Source organism: Phalacrocorax aristotelis, chromosome 3, assembly GCF_949628215.1.
Source record: "Phalacrocorax aristotelis chromosome 3, bGulAri2.1, whole genome shotgun sequence".
In the NCBI taxonomy this organism is placed as follows: Eukaryota; Metazoa; Chordata; class Aves; order Suliformes; family Phalacrocoracidae; genus Phalacrocorax; species Phalacrocorax aristotelis.
The window spans coordinates 109,619,227-109,634,925 of record NC_134278.1 but is presented as its reverse complement, the minus strand read 5'-3'; the positions used below and the strand labels follow the sequence as shown (position 1 = coordinate 109,634,925).

Genomic DNA, 15,699 nt, shown 5'->3' with positions numbered 1-15,699 from the left:
TTTTGTGGTGGTTTTTCATGTGATGGGAGTTCTTTCTTGAATCTTTGGATTTTTTAATAAAATGCCTTTTTAAGCTTCTCTTCAGCTTTAATTTTTAAAGGAAAAACTGATATTCATTGGTTGGCCTCCCCTATATTATTAATGCTTGTTTTGGAGGGTTAGAAAGAATTGCAGTTCATGCAAGCCATTGTATGACTTGTTTGTAAATGTTAGTCTGCAAATGCTGTACAGCATGATTGCTGCCACAGAGAGGGTAGGCAAAAACTGACGAGCTGCACTGACTTGAGCAATGCAAGATTTACTGTACAAACTTCTGATGGTTTTTTCAGTCCTGCAGTATGGTTGTTCGTAACACATAAATGTAATGACTAGCGTATAGACTTGTAGATGTGTGTGTATATGTATCTTCATATCCATACATACCTATAATATATACATACACCGCTATATCTACTCTATTTCTGAGATGACTCTTCAAGTTTTTATACAGTGTAACTTTTTCATTTTTATGGTGGTCACATCAAGATATTCAGCAGATAGTTTTGCTATTCTCTATGCCAATGGTGTGGGATGGGGAGCCTGATAAGGGAACAGAGCGGTGGTGGGTGAGGAGAAACGAGCATAATCAGTATTTGAGAGGAAGTCTTGCTATCTGTGTGAAAGCTTCAGAGCAATAGGGTGAGAAAGTTCCGTACATAATCTTGCTCCTTTAGTAGTGAAACAAGATAAAGTTGTTATCTTAAGTTCTTCCAATTTTTATTTTAAACTACTGTTTGTTAGAAAACAATAATAGTTCTGTCTACTTATTCTTCACAGCAGATGTGATGTGTATCTTCCTTCTTCCCATGTTTTTTGGAATTTTCAAGAATGAATAATAACATACCATTCTTTCTTAAAGGGAAAAAACCTGTAGTAAGAGTTCCTGTATGCACTGTATTTAATTGAAAATGTTTGGATTTCTGCTGTATTTGAATCTTAAATGCTTTTTGGGAAATATTTAAAACTCTTTGTTGGTTACATCATTAGCTGTGTTTTTATGCTTCTGTTAATACACCGGAGAATGCTTATTTATTTATTATTTTCATTTTTAATATAAAGTTTCAGCATATTTTCTGATATTGGTAATAGGTTAACTTTTGGTAAGCTTTTGGTTACAGCTTTTGGTTTTTGTCTGTATTATGACCACTACTTTTGCCAAGGTACATATACCAGCAAAATAACCATTCACACTTAATTAGCTTATTCTCTTGAGGTTATTTAAATCCATTCAGAAGATGTGGGAGAAAACCCCAATAAAATCTTGAAAAGAAGAACCTGAAACATTTGAGGGACCTGTATCATTGGACCTACCTTCCTTTAACTGTGCTGCTAAAGAGGAGTGGTGTGACAGATAAAGATGTTTTCTGTGTTCTTTTTCCGCTGAATTTGGCAATAAGTGCTGTGGCTACAGGTATAACGCTGGAATAAAATTCTTACATATTTTAGACAGAAAAGTGTACATGGGTGTACAGACATGCATTTTCTGATGGGTTACTTAGCAAAGCATTGGCATTTTTTGTGGTTCCCAGGGGACAATACCAAGGATTCTGCAGGGGGAAATGCATGTATTTATGATATAGCTGAGTGTGCTGTTACTGGCTGTATTTCTGTGTACAGCTCTTATGCCCTTGTTCTGTGAATGCCATGATTGTTTTCAGTTCACTCTGGCTGCATTAGTTGGAATATATAGGGGTGATTTACCTGGGTAAGGTAAATATGTTGCTGTTTTCCCTTCTGTTTCCCTTCCTATTTTCCATTCTACAGGAACAGATGAACTAAAATAGAATTCTTTCCTGTTCATTTCGTTGTTCTTTAGAAGGTGGTAATGAAGATTGTCGTGAAGTAACTTAGGATCAAAGAGAAGGCCTGGTGCCAAAGGCCCTATGCATTAAGCCATTAAATTGTATTTATGCTCCTTTGAATTGTTAATGTGGTATTGTATTATGTAACATCTATGTATACATATAATTACATGGTATCCCAATGCAGTTATAACAATTAATTGCCATATTTTTACTGTGAGTTTTTTACATTTCTACTGCTGTACCACTGTCAAGGAAAGATATTGCTTATGCAGTAGGGAGAGAGGAAGGGTGAATATAACACAACTGATCTTCAGACTCTTTCCAGGGCTCAACCCACAATGAAGTGGCATTCATTTGTTGCTCTGAGAGGATGAACAGAACACTTATTGCATTTGCAAGCAAATGAGCAGTTCTCTGAACACTGGGTTTAGCAGGAAGAATTCAAATTGGGCTTTTGAAGAGTTTCACTTAAGCCCGAGTGGAATTTTCCATCTAGTGGGAGTGGAGCTGTGGTTGCTGTGACCGTGCTGAGATGAATTGCACAATATGAGTAGGATTAAATGCTACAAGGAGAAATCTCAATCTCTGTGTGCATACTTGCTACTCCCTGTTGAACTAGCGCATTTGATTACCTATCTGCAGTTCTATTAAAAGTTATTTTTCCCCCCTTTCCCCTTGCAGATGTTTTATTTGGAAGGGAACATTTTGATTCACAGCTTACCTCACTTTTTTTTTTTTGTAAGAGCTAGATAGGTCTGCTTTAATGGTTACTTTCTAAGATGAAGGAATGTACAGAATGTTTTTGATTAACAAGGGAGGTAATCGGGAGGTAATGTTTTAAGTATGAAGCAAAAACATAACCTCCCTTTCGCCTCCCCCTCCCACTTTCAAAGACCTGTAATCTCTTCAGAATGATTTAAATTTGAGTTACCTTATGTCCTGTTGTACCATGGCATTGACAGAGTGTTTGTTTAGTGTTAAATGTTCTGGGCTGAATGCTCTGAAGGAGTAAAACGGGTATTGCTATATTGACTTGGGATACTTTTCACTAATTGAAGTCTAGCCCTATTTAAGAGTGTGACTCTTTATTCTTCTAAGTTTAAAAAAAAACAGCTTTAAAATGTCAGACAATATAAGTTGTTGTGGTTTTTTTTAACTCTTTGGGTATATGTGCCTTGTCTTCCACTTGACAAAACTGATTTTAATTCTTAGTGAAATTTCCCCTTCAAAACTTTGTCAAAGATAGATTTCAAAGCAGTGTTGCTTCTAGGTATGTTATATTGCAAGTCATTGAAGTAACTCACTGTCTGAGGACAATTTAAATAGAAATGTGAACAACTTCCCACGAAATTAACACAGTTGTGAAATAGACACTATTTTCTTGTGCAGAATTTTGTAACTTGCATCCTTCTGTAAAATGCAGGAGCTGAATTCCAAAATCCCCTGATGCTGTTTTTGGTTGGGGACCAGGGTAGGTGGCAGTGGGAAGCACTAGTCCTCTACAGCTGTTTTCTTCCCCCTCCTGCTCGCCGCCATCCACCATCCCAAACTGCTTTGGTGCTGTTTTCTTTCTGCACTTGAGTGAGCTTGTCATTAAGATACAAGGAAAACAACTGCGACTTTTAGTTAATGACAGACACTGAGATGCAAGGAAAACAAAATTGTGTGTGGTGAGGAAGAATCTTCTGTAGGATGCAGAGTTGTCAGCTGCCCTGTTACCCTAAATTTTTCCTAAAGAGCGCTTAGAGAAGGAGAGGGGAAGTCCACATCAGCTGTGAACAAACTGGCAGCTCAAATGCTATCGTAGCAGCTGCAGCAGGAAAGCTCAAATAGATCCGTTGTTTAAGTGGGCTGCATGCATTGCTAGAGGGTGTGTGGGTTTACATTGATCTAGTCATACCGTGACTTTTTTTATTGGTACACTTTTTCTTGGAAGTTACTGCTTTCACAGCTTGCTTGTCAGAACTGGCTATCTGAAACCTCCTAATAGGCTGCTGGCAAAGTCAGCTTGCTAAACTTCTTATAAATCAATTGGGTGAAGCAGCGTGAGATGTCAGGAGTACCCCCCTGTGATCCCTTTCCCACAGCAGTGCCATGACACAGGTGATGCCCGCCTGCTGCACGGGAGCCCTCCACAAGCACCAGCGTGGCGTCCCAGCGGGTTCCTGTGAATCGTGTCCTCATGCAGCGCTGTGGGGCCTGCTGTCCTGACATGCTGGTTGCCTGTGGGGCCAGGCTGAGATTCCTTCACTAAACTTTATTTTCTTGGGCCTTTTCAAAGACGTTAGACCAGACTCTCTAAATCTAAAGATCTGTTACCCTAGGGATTTGGTGGACTTCCTTTGGATGCGTTATGTGACTCTCACCTTCTTACGTTTCTTAGCAGAGAATTACATTTGTGAGTCTGTCCCTCTGCAGGAAGTGATGCAGACTGTTGGCCCCAGGTTCCTTCAAACTCCGGGGGAAAAGCAAAAAAAATTCCAGGGGCCATGATTTCCCATGAGTCTTTAGTACCCACATGTAATGTGGTGCCGTTGGTTTTATTCAGTAGGTAAATACACTGAGTTTTCTTGACTTAGAGTTAAATCTTTCTTAAATCTTAACAGATGCCAATCCAGACTAATATGAAGGTTACAGAAGATTTTTCTTAAAGTTTAAAAGCAAAATATGGTCTTCCATTGTAAAAGATCAGACTCACTGCAGTGAAGTCAGAGAGGTTCAGTGTATAACATATAGATTCCATAAATTGTTCTGTTCAAAGTGCTGTTCAGAGATTAAGTATTGTCAGATTCCAACAAGCTTAGAAAGCTATTTTTAATATGCTGTTACTCAAAATACAAATTTCTAATAGAAATAAACTTGAATTTTTATCTTTTCTAATTAATTTTGTTTTGCGGTTTTTATTGGCCAAAGTGAGTCACAGTCTATCTTTAAAAAATATTAGCTGAAAATTTAAAAATAGGCTTTCAATTGCACTCTGCTTGAACCTAGCACTAAGGGCTAATTGTTTTCAATAGTTTTCTGATTAGTAAAATGTTTAAGATTTTTCCCATGTAAGGTAAGCAACCTTATGATGTCGCATAATACTGTATCTCCCAAATATGGTTTTCAGTTGCCAGATATATGTAATATATTTATATTATTGTGCTGTCTTTTGCCATTGACTGATTTATCTCTCGTTCTTTGATGCTTTCCTACTAAGATGCAAAATGTCATTCTGATGCAGCTTTGCCTGGTTCTTTTCTCTCCCCATTCTTTTTCCACTTATGTTCACAAATTCTTTGCATATTCCTTTTAGTCTTCATTGCTCAGTTTACTTTGGTACAGGTAAGAGGGAGATATTATTGGCATAGTTCACGTCTTTTGAACAACAAATCCAATTATGTAAAGACCCATATGTAAAATTATGATCTTACTGTTGTAACCTGTGTGTACTAATGTTGCAAATCATGGAGTTCTATGTTTTAGGCAGTTTGAAAAAAACGTGTATTAAATAAGTGAGATTGATCCAGGTTTATTTTAGCTTATTATGAAGCAGAGCACCTGACCCAATCTGGGGCTCTCTATCAGTCACAGTTGTGTCTTATAATTTTATAAATCTGTGAGAGCTCACTTCTTAAGGAAACATCTTAAGGAAAAAGACCGACATATAATAGTATTAATATTCTAGAAGGTGGTGTGAATTTAAATATCCACTGTTCAATAAGGTTACTTACACGTGGGTTGCTCTTTCAAAAAATTAATCTTTGTTGGGCTATGCCTCTTAGTTTTATTGCTCTGTGTTGTGTTTAATTATGTTAAATAATATATCCAGGTTATCAGGTGCCTAGCCATGTTCCATTGTAGCCCTGTGACAAAGCTTGTATAGGCTTTGTGGGAATTGGGTTTGGGGTAAGATGGAGTAGTAAAGAAACAAAATTAAAGTATAAAATCAAAAGTGTCTGTGAGACTTTGAAATAAGTTTAAAACCTTACTCTGAATAAAAAGCACAAGAGACAAGGGGAGTGAAGGAGTTCTGATAACAAGATATCTTCAGTTGGAGAAGAGCTTGATTGAAGTCATTCATGTATATCTTGTTAAAATTGCTGTTTATATAGTTTAAATGCAGTTTCCCTGATTTTTGTTTTGTTTCACACGTGTACAGTTGTATATGTGGGTTTAGTATATCATGCTGTATCTGACTTGAAAGAAGGCATCTGACTTTCTGTAGGCTAAACACTGGTATCCCCTGGTTAGTGGCCAAACGAGATAGCTGAATAGTTGCGCTAAGTGTACTTCCTCTGCTTTCTCCTCTTTTTCCTTTATTTTAGTGTGGCATGGCACCAGTGGGAATAAGACTGGGAATCTTACCAGGGGTCTGATAAGCAAAGAGCTTTTGTGGGGATGCCTTTTAATATTAGATGAAAAGAACTGCATGTGTGTGTTGCAGCATTGTTGTATGAAAATAGCTGCTCTTCATTACAGTTGTTTATAAAAAGCATCTCCCTGGGTTTCCATATCACACGCACATCTTCTCAGTCTTTGGTCTCTGTTTTTTTCCTTTGTCTTGTTGTTTTTTTTTTTTTTTCCCCTTCTTAATCTAATCTCTGATCAGTATAACTGCTTAGTATTATAACTGTCTGCAATAATTTATTATTTGGAATCCCTGTGGTACTAGGAGCAGGCTCAGACCCATTGGAATGCCCTGTCCTTGCTGGGGAAGCTTATGGAGCTGACCAGTCATTGCAATACAAAGACAGATATCCTTTTGATTATAGGCAAGGTTCCCAAAATACATGACCTGGCATAGGCATTTGGAAGTAAGAGTGACGTACACCTCTGAAACACACACTGTTTTTTTAGATTCGTACTGTATTTTGTAGTGTTAAATCCCTCTTACTTCACATCTAATATGGAAGTTTGCATGGCTGGGGGAGAAGGAGGGAAGGTGAGGAATGCATTTCCCCTCCAAACATAACTCCTCTCTTGGGAGTTGGGACTGGCTTGGAATTATTCCATTTCTACGTACAGTCTATTTTCTGCGCAATCCTGATTGCACAGTGCTTAGTACTGATCTGTAAAAATACTTATGGTCTACCATAAACGTTTATTAGTAAGTTTTTCATACTTTTTTTAGCATTTTTGAATAAGAAATAGTAAACAGTTTGTAATTTTCTCCATTTATAAGTTAAAATTGTAGTGCTAGAGAAGACTGCAAAGTGCTTAATTGGCAGTAGGCGGTTCAAGACCTTCTGATCAACTAAGAACCATTGCACATCTTGTACATTCTTTGCTGTATTCCTCAGCCTTTTCTCTTAAACTGTGGGCAGATTTTTTTTTTTCATGTTCAGGTGGAGCTGATGGGAAATATTACAATCCCTAGGTATTCATTATTGATTCCTTACTCCAGTTTTTACTGCGTTGACCAGTCTGTTTACTTTTCATTGGCAGAGTATCATCTGTAGCAATTTAGAAAAATATTCACAAACTGTAGGGAGATGGCAGATTCACGGGAAATAAAAGGTGATGTCTGGCAGAGAGGCGTTCATGAGCACTGAGAGTAACAGTATCTTTATCCAGGATTGCAGACTCCTGAGGAGGGCCAATGGCTGGCATCCTAGGGTAAAATTCGGTGTATACTACTTATTGTTTGAAACATGATCTAGTAAAAAATACGATGGGATGCTAAACTGTCAACACATTGGTGAAGTAATTGTGTTATTCATTTACATACTTAAAATTGGCCAGTCAATAAGTACTTTGGTGGTCAAGATAAGTAGCCAAATAGTAACATCTAGCTTGTTTTGCAAAAGTATTTGCAGGAAGGAGCATGAAAATAGCGATAAATAATGCATTAACTATGCAGAGGATGGTAGGTAGGTCAGGGAAAACCAAGTGTAATTATATTTTTAAAAGCCAATATTATTTACAAAGAACAGTCTGAGTTTGAGAAAAGTCAGTATTGGGAAGGCGCTTTGGCAATGGGCTAGCTGCTTTCGGTGGTATGGCTGCAAGTGTCTCTGAGAACCCAGATCCTTTGGTTGTTTTAATGGGTCTGATAAGAAGTTTTGAAAATTGCTCTTGTTGCATTTTTGTTTACAATCAGCTGAAGCTTTCAAAATCATCACAAGGTGCTGAGGCTTGATTTATGCATTCGACTTCCCTGTCATATAGTTTAAAATAATAATACAGTTGCTGAGACAGAAAGTAGTTTGTCTACATTCTTTGTTCTGGGTTTTTTTTCCTAACTGTTTTGATAGTAAGTGGTGTGTGTTTCTGTCTGTTATTCTGCAGTTGTGAAACATCATAGTAACTTTTCACAAATTAACAAGTTTGAGGTATGGTTTTGAATGAAAATTTTTCTTCTACATGACCTTGAGTTAAGAGAATTTGTTTTTTCTTTGGAATGCTGTGAACCAAAAACTGATGAAAGGAGGCTCCAACCTCATGGGACTTCAACAAATAGTTAAATAAACCTAGAGGTTAGCTATCTGAAGGTATTATTTGAAATTTCTTGATGGGAATGCAAGAAAAGAGGCGCCATTTATATTGTGTCAGCATGTTCTGTAGCAAATTCCATTTGAAGAGAACGTATTTCTGTTGGTCTGAAGTTTACACACAGTAACAGTTTTCATAGGCTTACATGTTAGAGATCTTTGTTGGCTGAACCACAACAATTCAAGTTTCTGTTGTTGATTCAGCTTGGTATCAGTTGGCCACTTTTTAAAATAACCTAGGTCTTGGTGACAAGAAGAGAGAAATGTCTGTAATTTCTTCCTAGAAAGCCCTTGAAAACATATGAAGAAACAGCTCCTGGCATAGCTGATGGGCCACTTTCACAAATAAAAGTCTCTGTACTTTGCCTACATACTTCCTGCGGTATTTACAGCTATTCTGATTCACTAAGTGCTTGTGTGGAAAACACTGCCCTTATGAAAACATAAGGTTTTATCTTAATTGCCCAAGTTGGAAGAATAAAATAACACAATGTATAAAGAGACTAGAAGTTCAGGCAACCATTAACTTTGCTTTAAAGGAAACAGATAAGAATTTAGTACTGCATAAATAACAAGAAATTAAACTTGATCTGTTTCTGTCCATGGTTAAGTTAAAACATTTTCTGGACTATGTTCATGTGTTGATTGTAGAGCTAAAACCTCTGTCAAACTGTCGATACTTTTGTAATGTTTTTCTACTTGCCAGGTAAATATTGAGAGGCTATATCAAAACTCAAATTATTCTGGGGTTTTTGGTCCTTAATTTCAATTAAAGAACAAAAAATTGTCTTCAAGCCAATTACAGTACAGGTTTCCGCAGTGAAATGAGTTTTAAAATCTAAATGCTTTGGATACTTTAATTGCTAATGAACACAGAAATCTAACAAAATGGGACATAGTTGTGTTTCCTAAAAAGAAAAACACAAAACAAGCAAATCAATAAATGGACAAAAGAAACTTCAGGTACATGTGTGGCAAATTATTGTTCATATTCCAGGAAACCTTATTCTCACGTTAATGAATAGGTAGTGTCCTGCTGATTTGTCCCCAACATGGAGGACCAAGTTATGTGAATTATGGAAGCATGAGTGTATTTTTTTAATGCTATTTTTGGACCTCTCTTTGCTTGGAGACCTGTTACACTGCTAAATTTAATCTTTCAGGAGAGAACTTGAAAGGGAAAAATGAACTAATATAAAATAATGATCTTTTCTTTCTAAAAAAAGTCCTTCTTTTAAAGTTACTTCACTTAATACAGACAGTAAAATGCTATTGAATCTTAATAACCGAACTCTTTCTAATAGGAGCTAAATCTGTTGTGAAATACTTTTCTCCGTGATCGCCATCCATGTTTTCCCCTGATGCGATTTCATGTTTTTAATTCTTGCTTTAGAACTGATAACATGCCTTGAACTCTGCAGCTGCGTGGTTGAGGAAAGAGAAAACGTCAATCGTGTACAACTTACTGTGACTATAGAGAATCAGACAGAAGCGTTATTACAATTTTTTCTTTCCAGTGCATTTGTTAGGATCTTGTAGCATAAGTAGCTCCAGGGTTTAAAGGATACCATCTATTTGATTTTTATGTATTCATTTATTTTTAATCAGTTTTATCTTTTAAAAGCCCTAGAGGCTGTTAAAATGCTTTAACTAGCAGGCCAAGTAGGTTTGTTTGAATTGCAAGTGTGCCTTTCCTGCCTCATGCTGCCCTTTTCTCCCAAACTCATTTTGTGATGATGGTAAGATACTTGGTTTGACTTACAAGATCAGAGGCCCCTTCTGCAGAATGTTCCCTTCCTCATTGTTCAGCCTCTTCTCCCGTTGTTGCAGTTCCGTTTTCATGGCTGCTCTTCCCGATTCCCTCTGCCAACGTTTTGTGAAGGCAATGGATGTGAATGTATTTCAGTGCAAAACAAAATTGTGATGCTGTGATACTGTCTATAGGACTGCAGGAACTGTATTGTTAATAAGCAGTGACATAATGCCCACATCGCTGTGACAACATCCAGTAAACCTGGAAATAGATATTTTTCTCCTTGTTAATCCTTAATATAATGGACATATTTTCAGCGACAGGTGTGATTTTTCAAATTAATTCTACCTGTTTGTTTCCGTGACCTTCATATAAAAGGTAATCCTTATTTGGTTTGTCAATTTGGGTATTATAAGGTCTGTTGAGGGGGAATAATAAGAAAGGGAGAAAAATAAGCACATAGGAAACACCTGCAGGTTTTTTTTTTTAAAGTTCAAGATATTTTTATTTACAGCTAGTGTTCTGTTGTTTGTAGCCAGAGTAATAAATTAGATACTTTGATGTGTGCAGAGGAGTATGGAATCTTTGTGCCTTACGAGAGTTGGTCATAAATTATGTCAGTTAGGAGGGTTGTTCAGGATCTAAGTGTTAAAGATGGAATGTAGCAGTGGAAATGCATTGAATCTACAGTTACACAAAGTAAAACCTTCTCAGATTTATTGACTTTTTGTTCTTGATCATGGACTGTTTGAAGTAAACATGTTTACACCCAATACCTCGTGCACCTAGGTAAACAGTACTGAGTTCAATGTGAAATACTACTTCAAGAGTTGTTAATAGCCCTCAGTATTTAATAGAAGTGTATCACGTGAAGATTTTTCAAGTTTCATTGCTTGTTGCTACCTCGAGATATAATAAAATTAGGTTGGCATACTGTATGTTTTTACATATGAAAACATTTTAGATATTTCTTAGATTTTAAAGTCTATTTATACATGATCTGCATGTAAAGAAAGTGTCACATACTGAAAACACTTCCCCCAGCCCGACCCCAAGTATTTTTCAAATCAAAGAAAATGAAGCAGTTTTAAATACAGGTTTACACACACACACGTGCTGCCCTAACGGGTGCAAGACTCCATTGCTCATGCATGCCTGCAGAGGAGAGGCAGCCTGTGACAGATTTTAGTCACGTTGTTGTCAGGTGAAGCTTAGAGTCTGGATGGTGAAGTGGCCAAGGTTGGAGGTCCTGTTCTTTTCTGCCAATGCCCTGGCAAGACAACTGCCACAATGTAAGTGGCACTAATCTCAGGGATGGCAGCGTGTTAAACTGCTGCAGGAGGAGTAACCAGAAGAGTTTAACAGTCTGAAAATATTTCTGTCCTTAAGCTGCTAGGTTTTGCTGCAGGTACAAACTGAGTTACAGTGGTTGCTGTAATTGTGTAATGATTTTTCTTGATACAGCTTGTGAGACTGCTTCCCATAATTGTTGCTAAATCCTAGATAAAATAAATATTGAAGAATACAGGTGGTGGACTCTTAAGGTATGTAGTTTATCTTGGAGGCTGGTATAACATAAACAAAAAATTGCTACATTGGGTTAGATTGTTGATTTGTGTTACTCAGTTGTTTTATTTGCATTCACTCTCACTTTTTGAGAATTGGTCCTGTTTAGTTTTATTTACAGGTAAGAGATTATATCTAAGTGGGATCTAGTAAAAATCAAAACTGCTGTTACAGGTTATGGAAAAAAAAAGTAGTGTATATTTTGACGTTCTTCTGGCAAACTTTTTGTATGATTCAGGAATGAAGCCAAGTGCCTTCAGACATGAGATATGTACACATAACTGCCTTCAGGGTATGCAGAAGTTCAGGGATAGGTCACCAGTGGTGACTTAGCGTGGTATCTTGCATGTGTATGTGGAAGGACTGTTTCTGAAATGTTACCAGCGCTGTTTCTTGCTTGGGGGGGACGACGGGGGGAGGCAGGGGATGATGGGGGATGACGACACACCAATTTTCTTTGAGTATTAGAAGATTTTAAAAAAATTAATGAAATTTATTAAAAAGCCAGAAGAAACAGTAGGAACGTTAACCCCTCTCAGATTTGGGAAGCATTTGCCAAAGTGAAATATCTTCCCTGTGTTTCCATATGTGTTCTTACGAAGCAGATACCTTATTGTTCTTGAACTTTGAGATGCTTTTGTTCCTTCATCATGACTTTGTAGGAGTGCGCTTAGGAGGGTTTCCACTAAGATGGCAGTTCCTGTGACTGCTGCACCCTGTGTAGCAATCTGTAGTGTGAGAAGTTTGCACTGATGTACAGCAGGTGCATAGACTGGTGGCTGGGTTGCCCTTTGGGCAAGTAGGAGCTGTGGGTTTGTATTTCTCTGAGGCACAAAAAGTGGCAGAACCGGGTCGCCTGCATGCTGGGTGAGTTCTCCACCCCCTGTGCACCTGTGTGTTTGCCCAGGGAGAGGAGGAGGAGGTAGATTATTGCCTCCTTATTTAGGATCCTCGAAGTGCAAAACAGAACCTAATTTGAGGGTCCCAGTTAGGCATCTCTGTGGGGTAACACTTGCCTGCTGAGGTTCTTATTGAGAACAACAGTTTGAGGCATGAGGAGAGGTGAAGATTAGACTTGTCTATAGCTTTGAGAATTGCACTTTTGCCTTTACCATACATTCAGTATAAATGCTGAGGTGGCAGTCTCTGTTGTGGACTTTAGGCAGCTGAGACAATTTTGCCTGTAATATAAAATTTTCTTCTTTCTAAATACAGAGCAGTCACTTCTATTTCCATAATAAATTTTATAAAATAACAGAATGGATCAACATTTGATCTGTAAAATACTGTATCTCCATATACGTATGTGCATGTGTTGTAAGTCTTTAGTGTGAGTTTTTATGAGACAACAAAGAATCAGGTTATCTAAAAATTATTCTCGACTCCATTTTTTATTACTAGGAAAAAACCCCACATAATTCTATTCTAATTCATTGCATCGTCTTTGAGGAGAAAGCGCGCTCTGAAGCATGTAGTGTTGGAAAGTACCCTTGCACAAGTTAAAGGAAACCCTGGCATTTTACCCATTTTCCACTCTTCTTCTGAAGCCATGTCAGATTCCTTGGTATTTGTAAAAGGTCATGGACAAAATAAAGAACATTCCTGAGCATAGTTATACCTAATTGAAAACTAGACATTCATTACAGAATCATTGTTGCTTGTGTTTGGAAAGAGCATCTGCATGTGAGAATCTCTTGGTTAAGAAAACATGGTTTAGCAGAAATAAAAAATGGTTGCAGACAAATTACTTCTCAGGTTTAAGTTTACTGTGCAGTAGAATGAAAATGTGTTTTGTTTAAAACAAAGGAATTTTTTTTTTATTAAGAGCTAAGTTGACTTTCTTCTTGCACCTTGCCAATACAGAATTAAAGCTCTTCCATATGAAAGAGCCTCCAGTTGTGACTGCTCTGCTTTTGCACTCTGTTGTGAAGGATAGCCAGTCTTTGAAAAGGAAATGTGATCTTTCTAAAAATCATTCCCTACAAGGGAAGGCATGGGGAGGTGGGGGATAGAACATGCTGCCATACTGTGAGGATGAAAATTCCCACAAAAGCCTGTCGTTCAGGGGTGGCATAGCTCTCCACTTCCTCTGAACGAGGTCTGTATTTCTCAGGCATACCATGGCCTAACACAACTGAAATGTCAGAACTGGTAAAGACTCAATTAAAACAGAGTAACGTCTTGTGTTCGGAACCCTATTAATTCAGTTGCTGGTTCAAGATGGAAACTGTTCTGTATTTCTTTCATGTAAACGAAAGTAAACAACTACTTTGAGTATTGATTTACATTTGCTAGAGATATTTGAAACCTTAGAATACCTTTTATTTTAATGTCATATTTTAAATATGTAGCCATGACCCTGCAGGGCTTGTTTGGGAGAGCTCAGAAGTGGTTTGCCCATTTTGGCAGGGGATAATCTCAACTACATGTGATTTTGTAGGCTGAAAATATATAAGAAGCAACTCAGGAAAAGGACTAGAGGGTGGGAGGAGGGAAGGCCATCTCTGTGAGTCATCACAGTCAGCTAGGCTGAAGGTATCAGAGCACAACTTCTGCCATGCTGCATTTTACGTCACCTAAGGCATTTGGCCACCCATTTCTAAACCCTGTGCTAATTTTCCCAGTGTTTGATATTACGGGTGGCTGAACTGTACCTGCCTTACAAAAATTGGCATAAGAATTACTGGCTTTGAAAGACTTAGCCTAACCTATTTTTAGCTGATAAAAGATTTTTATTCACTTCAACTCAGTATACATGCTGCTGAAGTAGTATACAGCTTGCTAATGTGTTAATATAGCTGAATAGTTAATTATATGTATATTCATAAATGTATAGCCAGTTAAAACCTTAAGAACATTTAAGATAAATGTTCTTTTGGCCTCTGTTTTATATACAATTTTGAGTCTTAACAGTTAATTTTTAGTAAATAAAAAATTATTTTTTAGATACTAATTATAAATAATGGAAAATTATTTTCCAATGTGTCTTTTACTTCCTCCCTTTAAATATGTTCTAAAAACCTGTGGGAGATATGGCCTAAAGTTCCAGCAGGTGCCATGTTGGGTTCTTATGGAAACATCTGATGAAGAACATGGAGTCTAATAGTTTTAAGTCAAACTCCTAACACATTTGAATATGATTGCTATATAGAATCATAGTATCATAGAATCGTTAAGGTTGGAAAAGACCCTTAAGATCATTGAGTCCAACCGCTAACCTATCACTGCCAAGTCCACCACTAATCCATATCCTCAAGCACCACCTCTACCCTTCTTTTAAATACCTCCAGACATGGAGACTCAACCACCTCCCTGGGCAGCCTGTTCCAATGCCTGACAACCCTTTCGGTGAAGAAGTTTTTCATAATATCCAACCTAACCTTCCCTGGCACAGCTTGAGGCCATTTCCTCTTGTCCTATTGCTTGTTACTAGGGAGAAGAGACCGACCCCTGCCTCGTGTATAGTAAGTAACACAAACATCAAGAAAGATGAAACAGGGCCATATACTTACCTGCTTCATGGTATAATTACTTTTTTTTTTAATACTTTATGTAAACACAGGAACTTCTGAAGAGGAGGGGGAAAAGCCTCCAACATGGCTGTAGTATGACTTATGTTTCTGGGCAAATGCTCTCTCACTACTGAGAAGAAAGTCTGTGCATTTGATTTGTGAGAAATGTGTTTTAGTTTTCATTGCATTACCCTTTGTTTTCTTCTAGCCATAGCAGCGGATTGCAGCTGGATGATGGGTATTTCTCCTTTTTCTAGGTGTGGACACTCTCCTGTGTACCTTTCACGTGAGATGTCAGGTCGGGCGCTTGTTCCATTCGTTACGGTAAATGAAGTACCTCATACAGTGCTGTCCTTGCTAGAGAGGCTTCCAGACTCTACCAGTCCTTGCATACGACAGAATAATATTCATGGAACACTTCTGCAAGTAAGTTTTTGGGGTTTTTTTGCTTTGTGGGGGGGTTTTGTTATTGGGGTTTTTTTTACTGTGGGTTTTTTGTTGGGTTTTTTTTTGATTATACTTTTCAGCCAGATAAAACAATGAGTTGT

General features: G+C 37.6%; 1 protein-coding gene across 5 annotated transcripts in view; it reads left to right on the top strand.

Annotated features, from left to right (window-relative positions):
- THADA (THADA armadillo repeat containing) overlaps positions 1 to 15,699 on the top strand; it is a 165,271-nt gene that overhangs the window by 58,056 nt on the left and 91,516 nt on the right. For all 5 annotated transcript variants that reach the window (XR_012659875.1, XM_075089031.1, XM_075089029.1 and 2 more), the window contains exon 29: positions 15,409 to 15,577. Coding sequence is in view for 4 of the 5 variants with exons in the window: in XM_075089031.1 (XP_074945132.1) it covers positions 15,409 to 15,577 (169 nt within the window). In the remaining variant the exon portion in view is untranslated. The remainder of the gene's footprint in view (positions 1 to 15,408; positions 15,578 to 15,699) is intronic.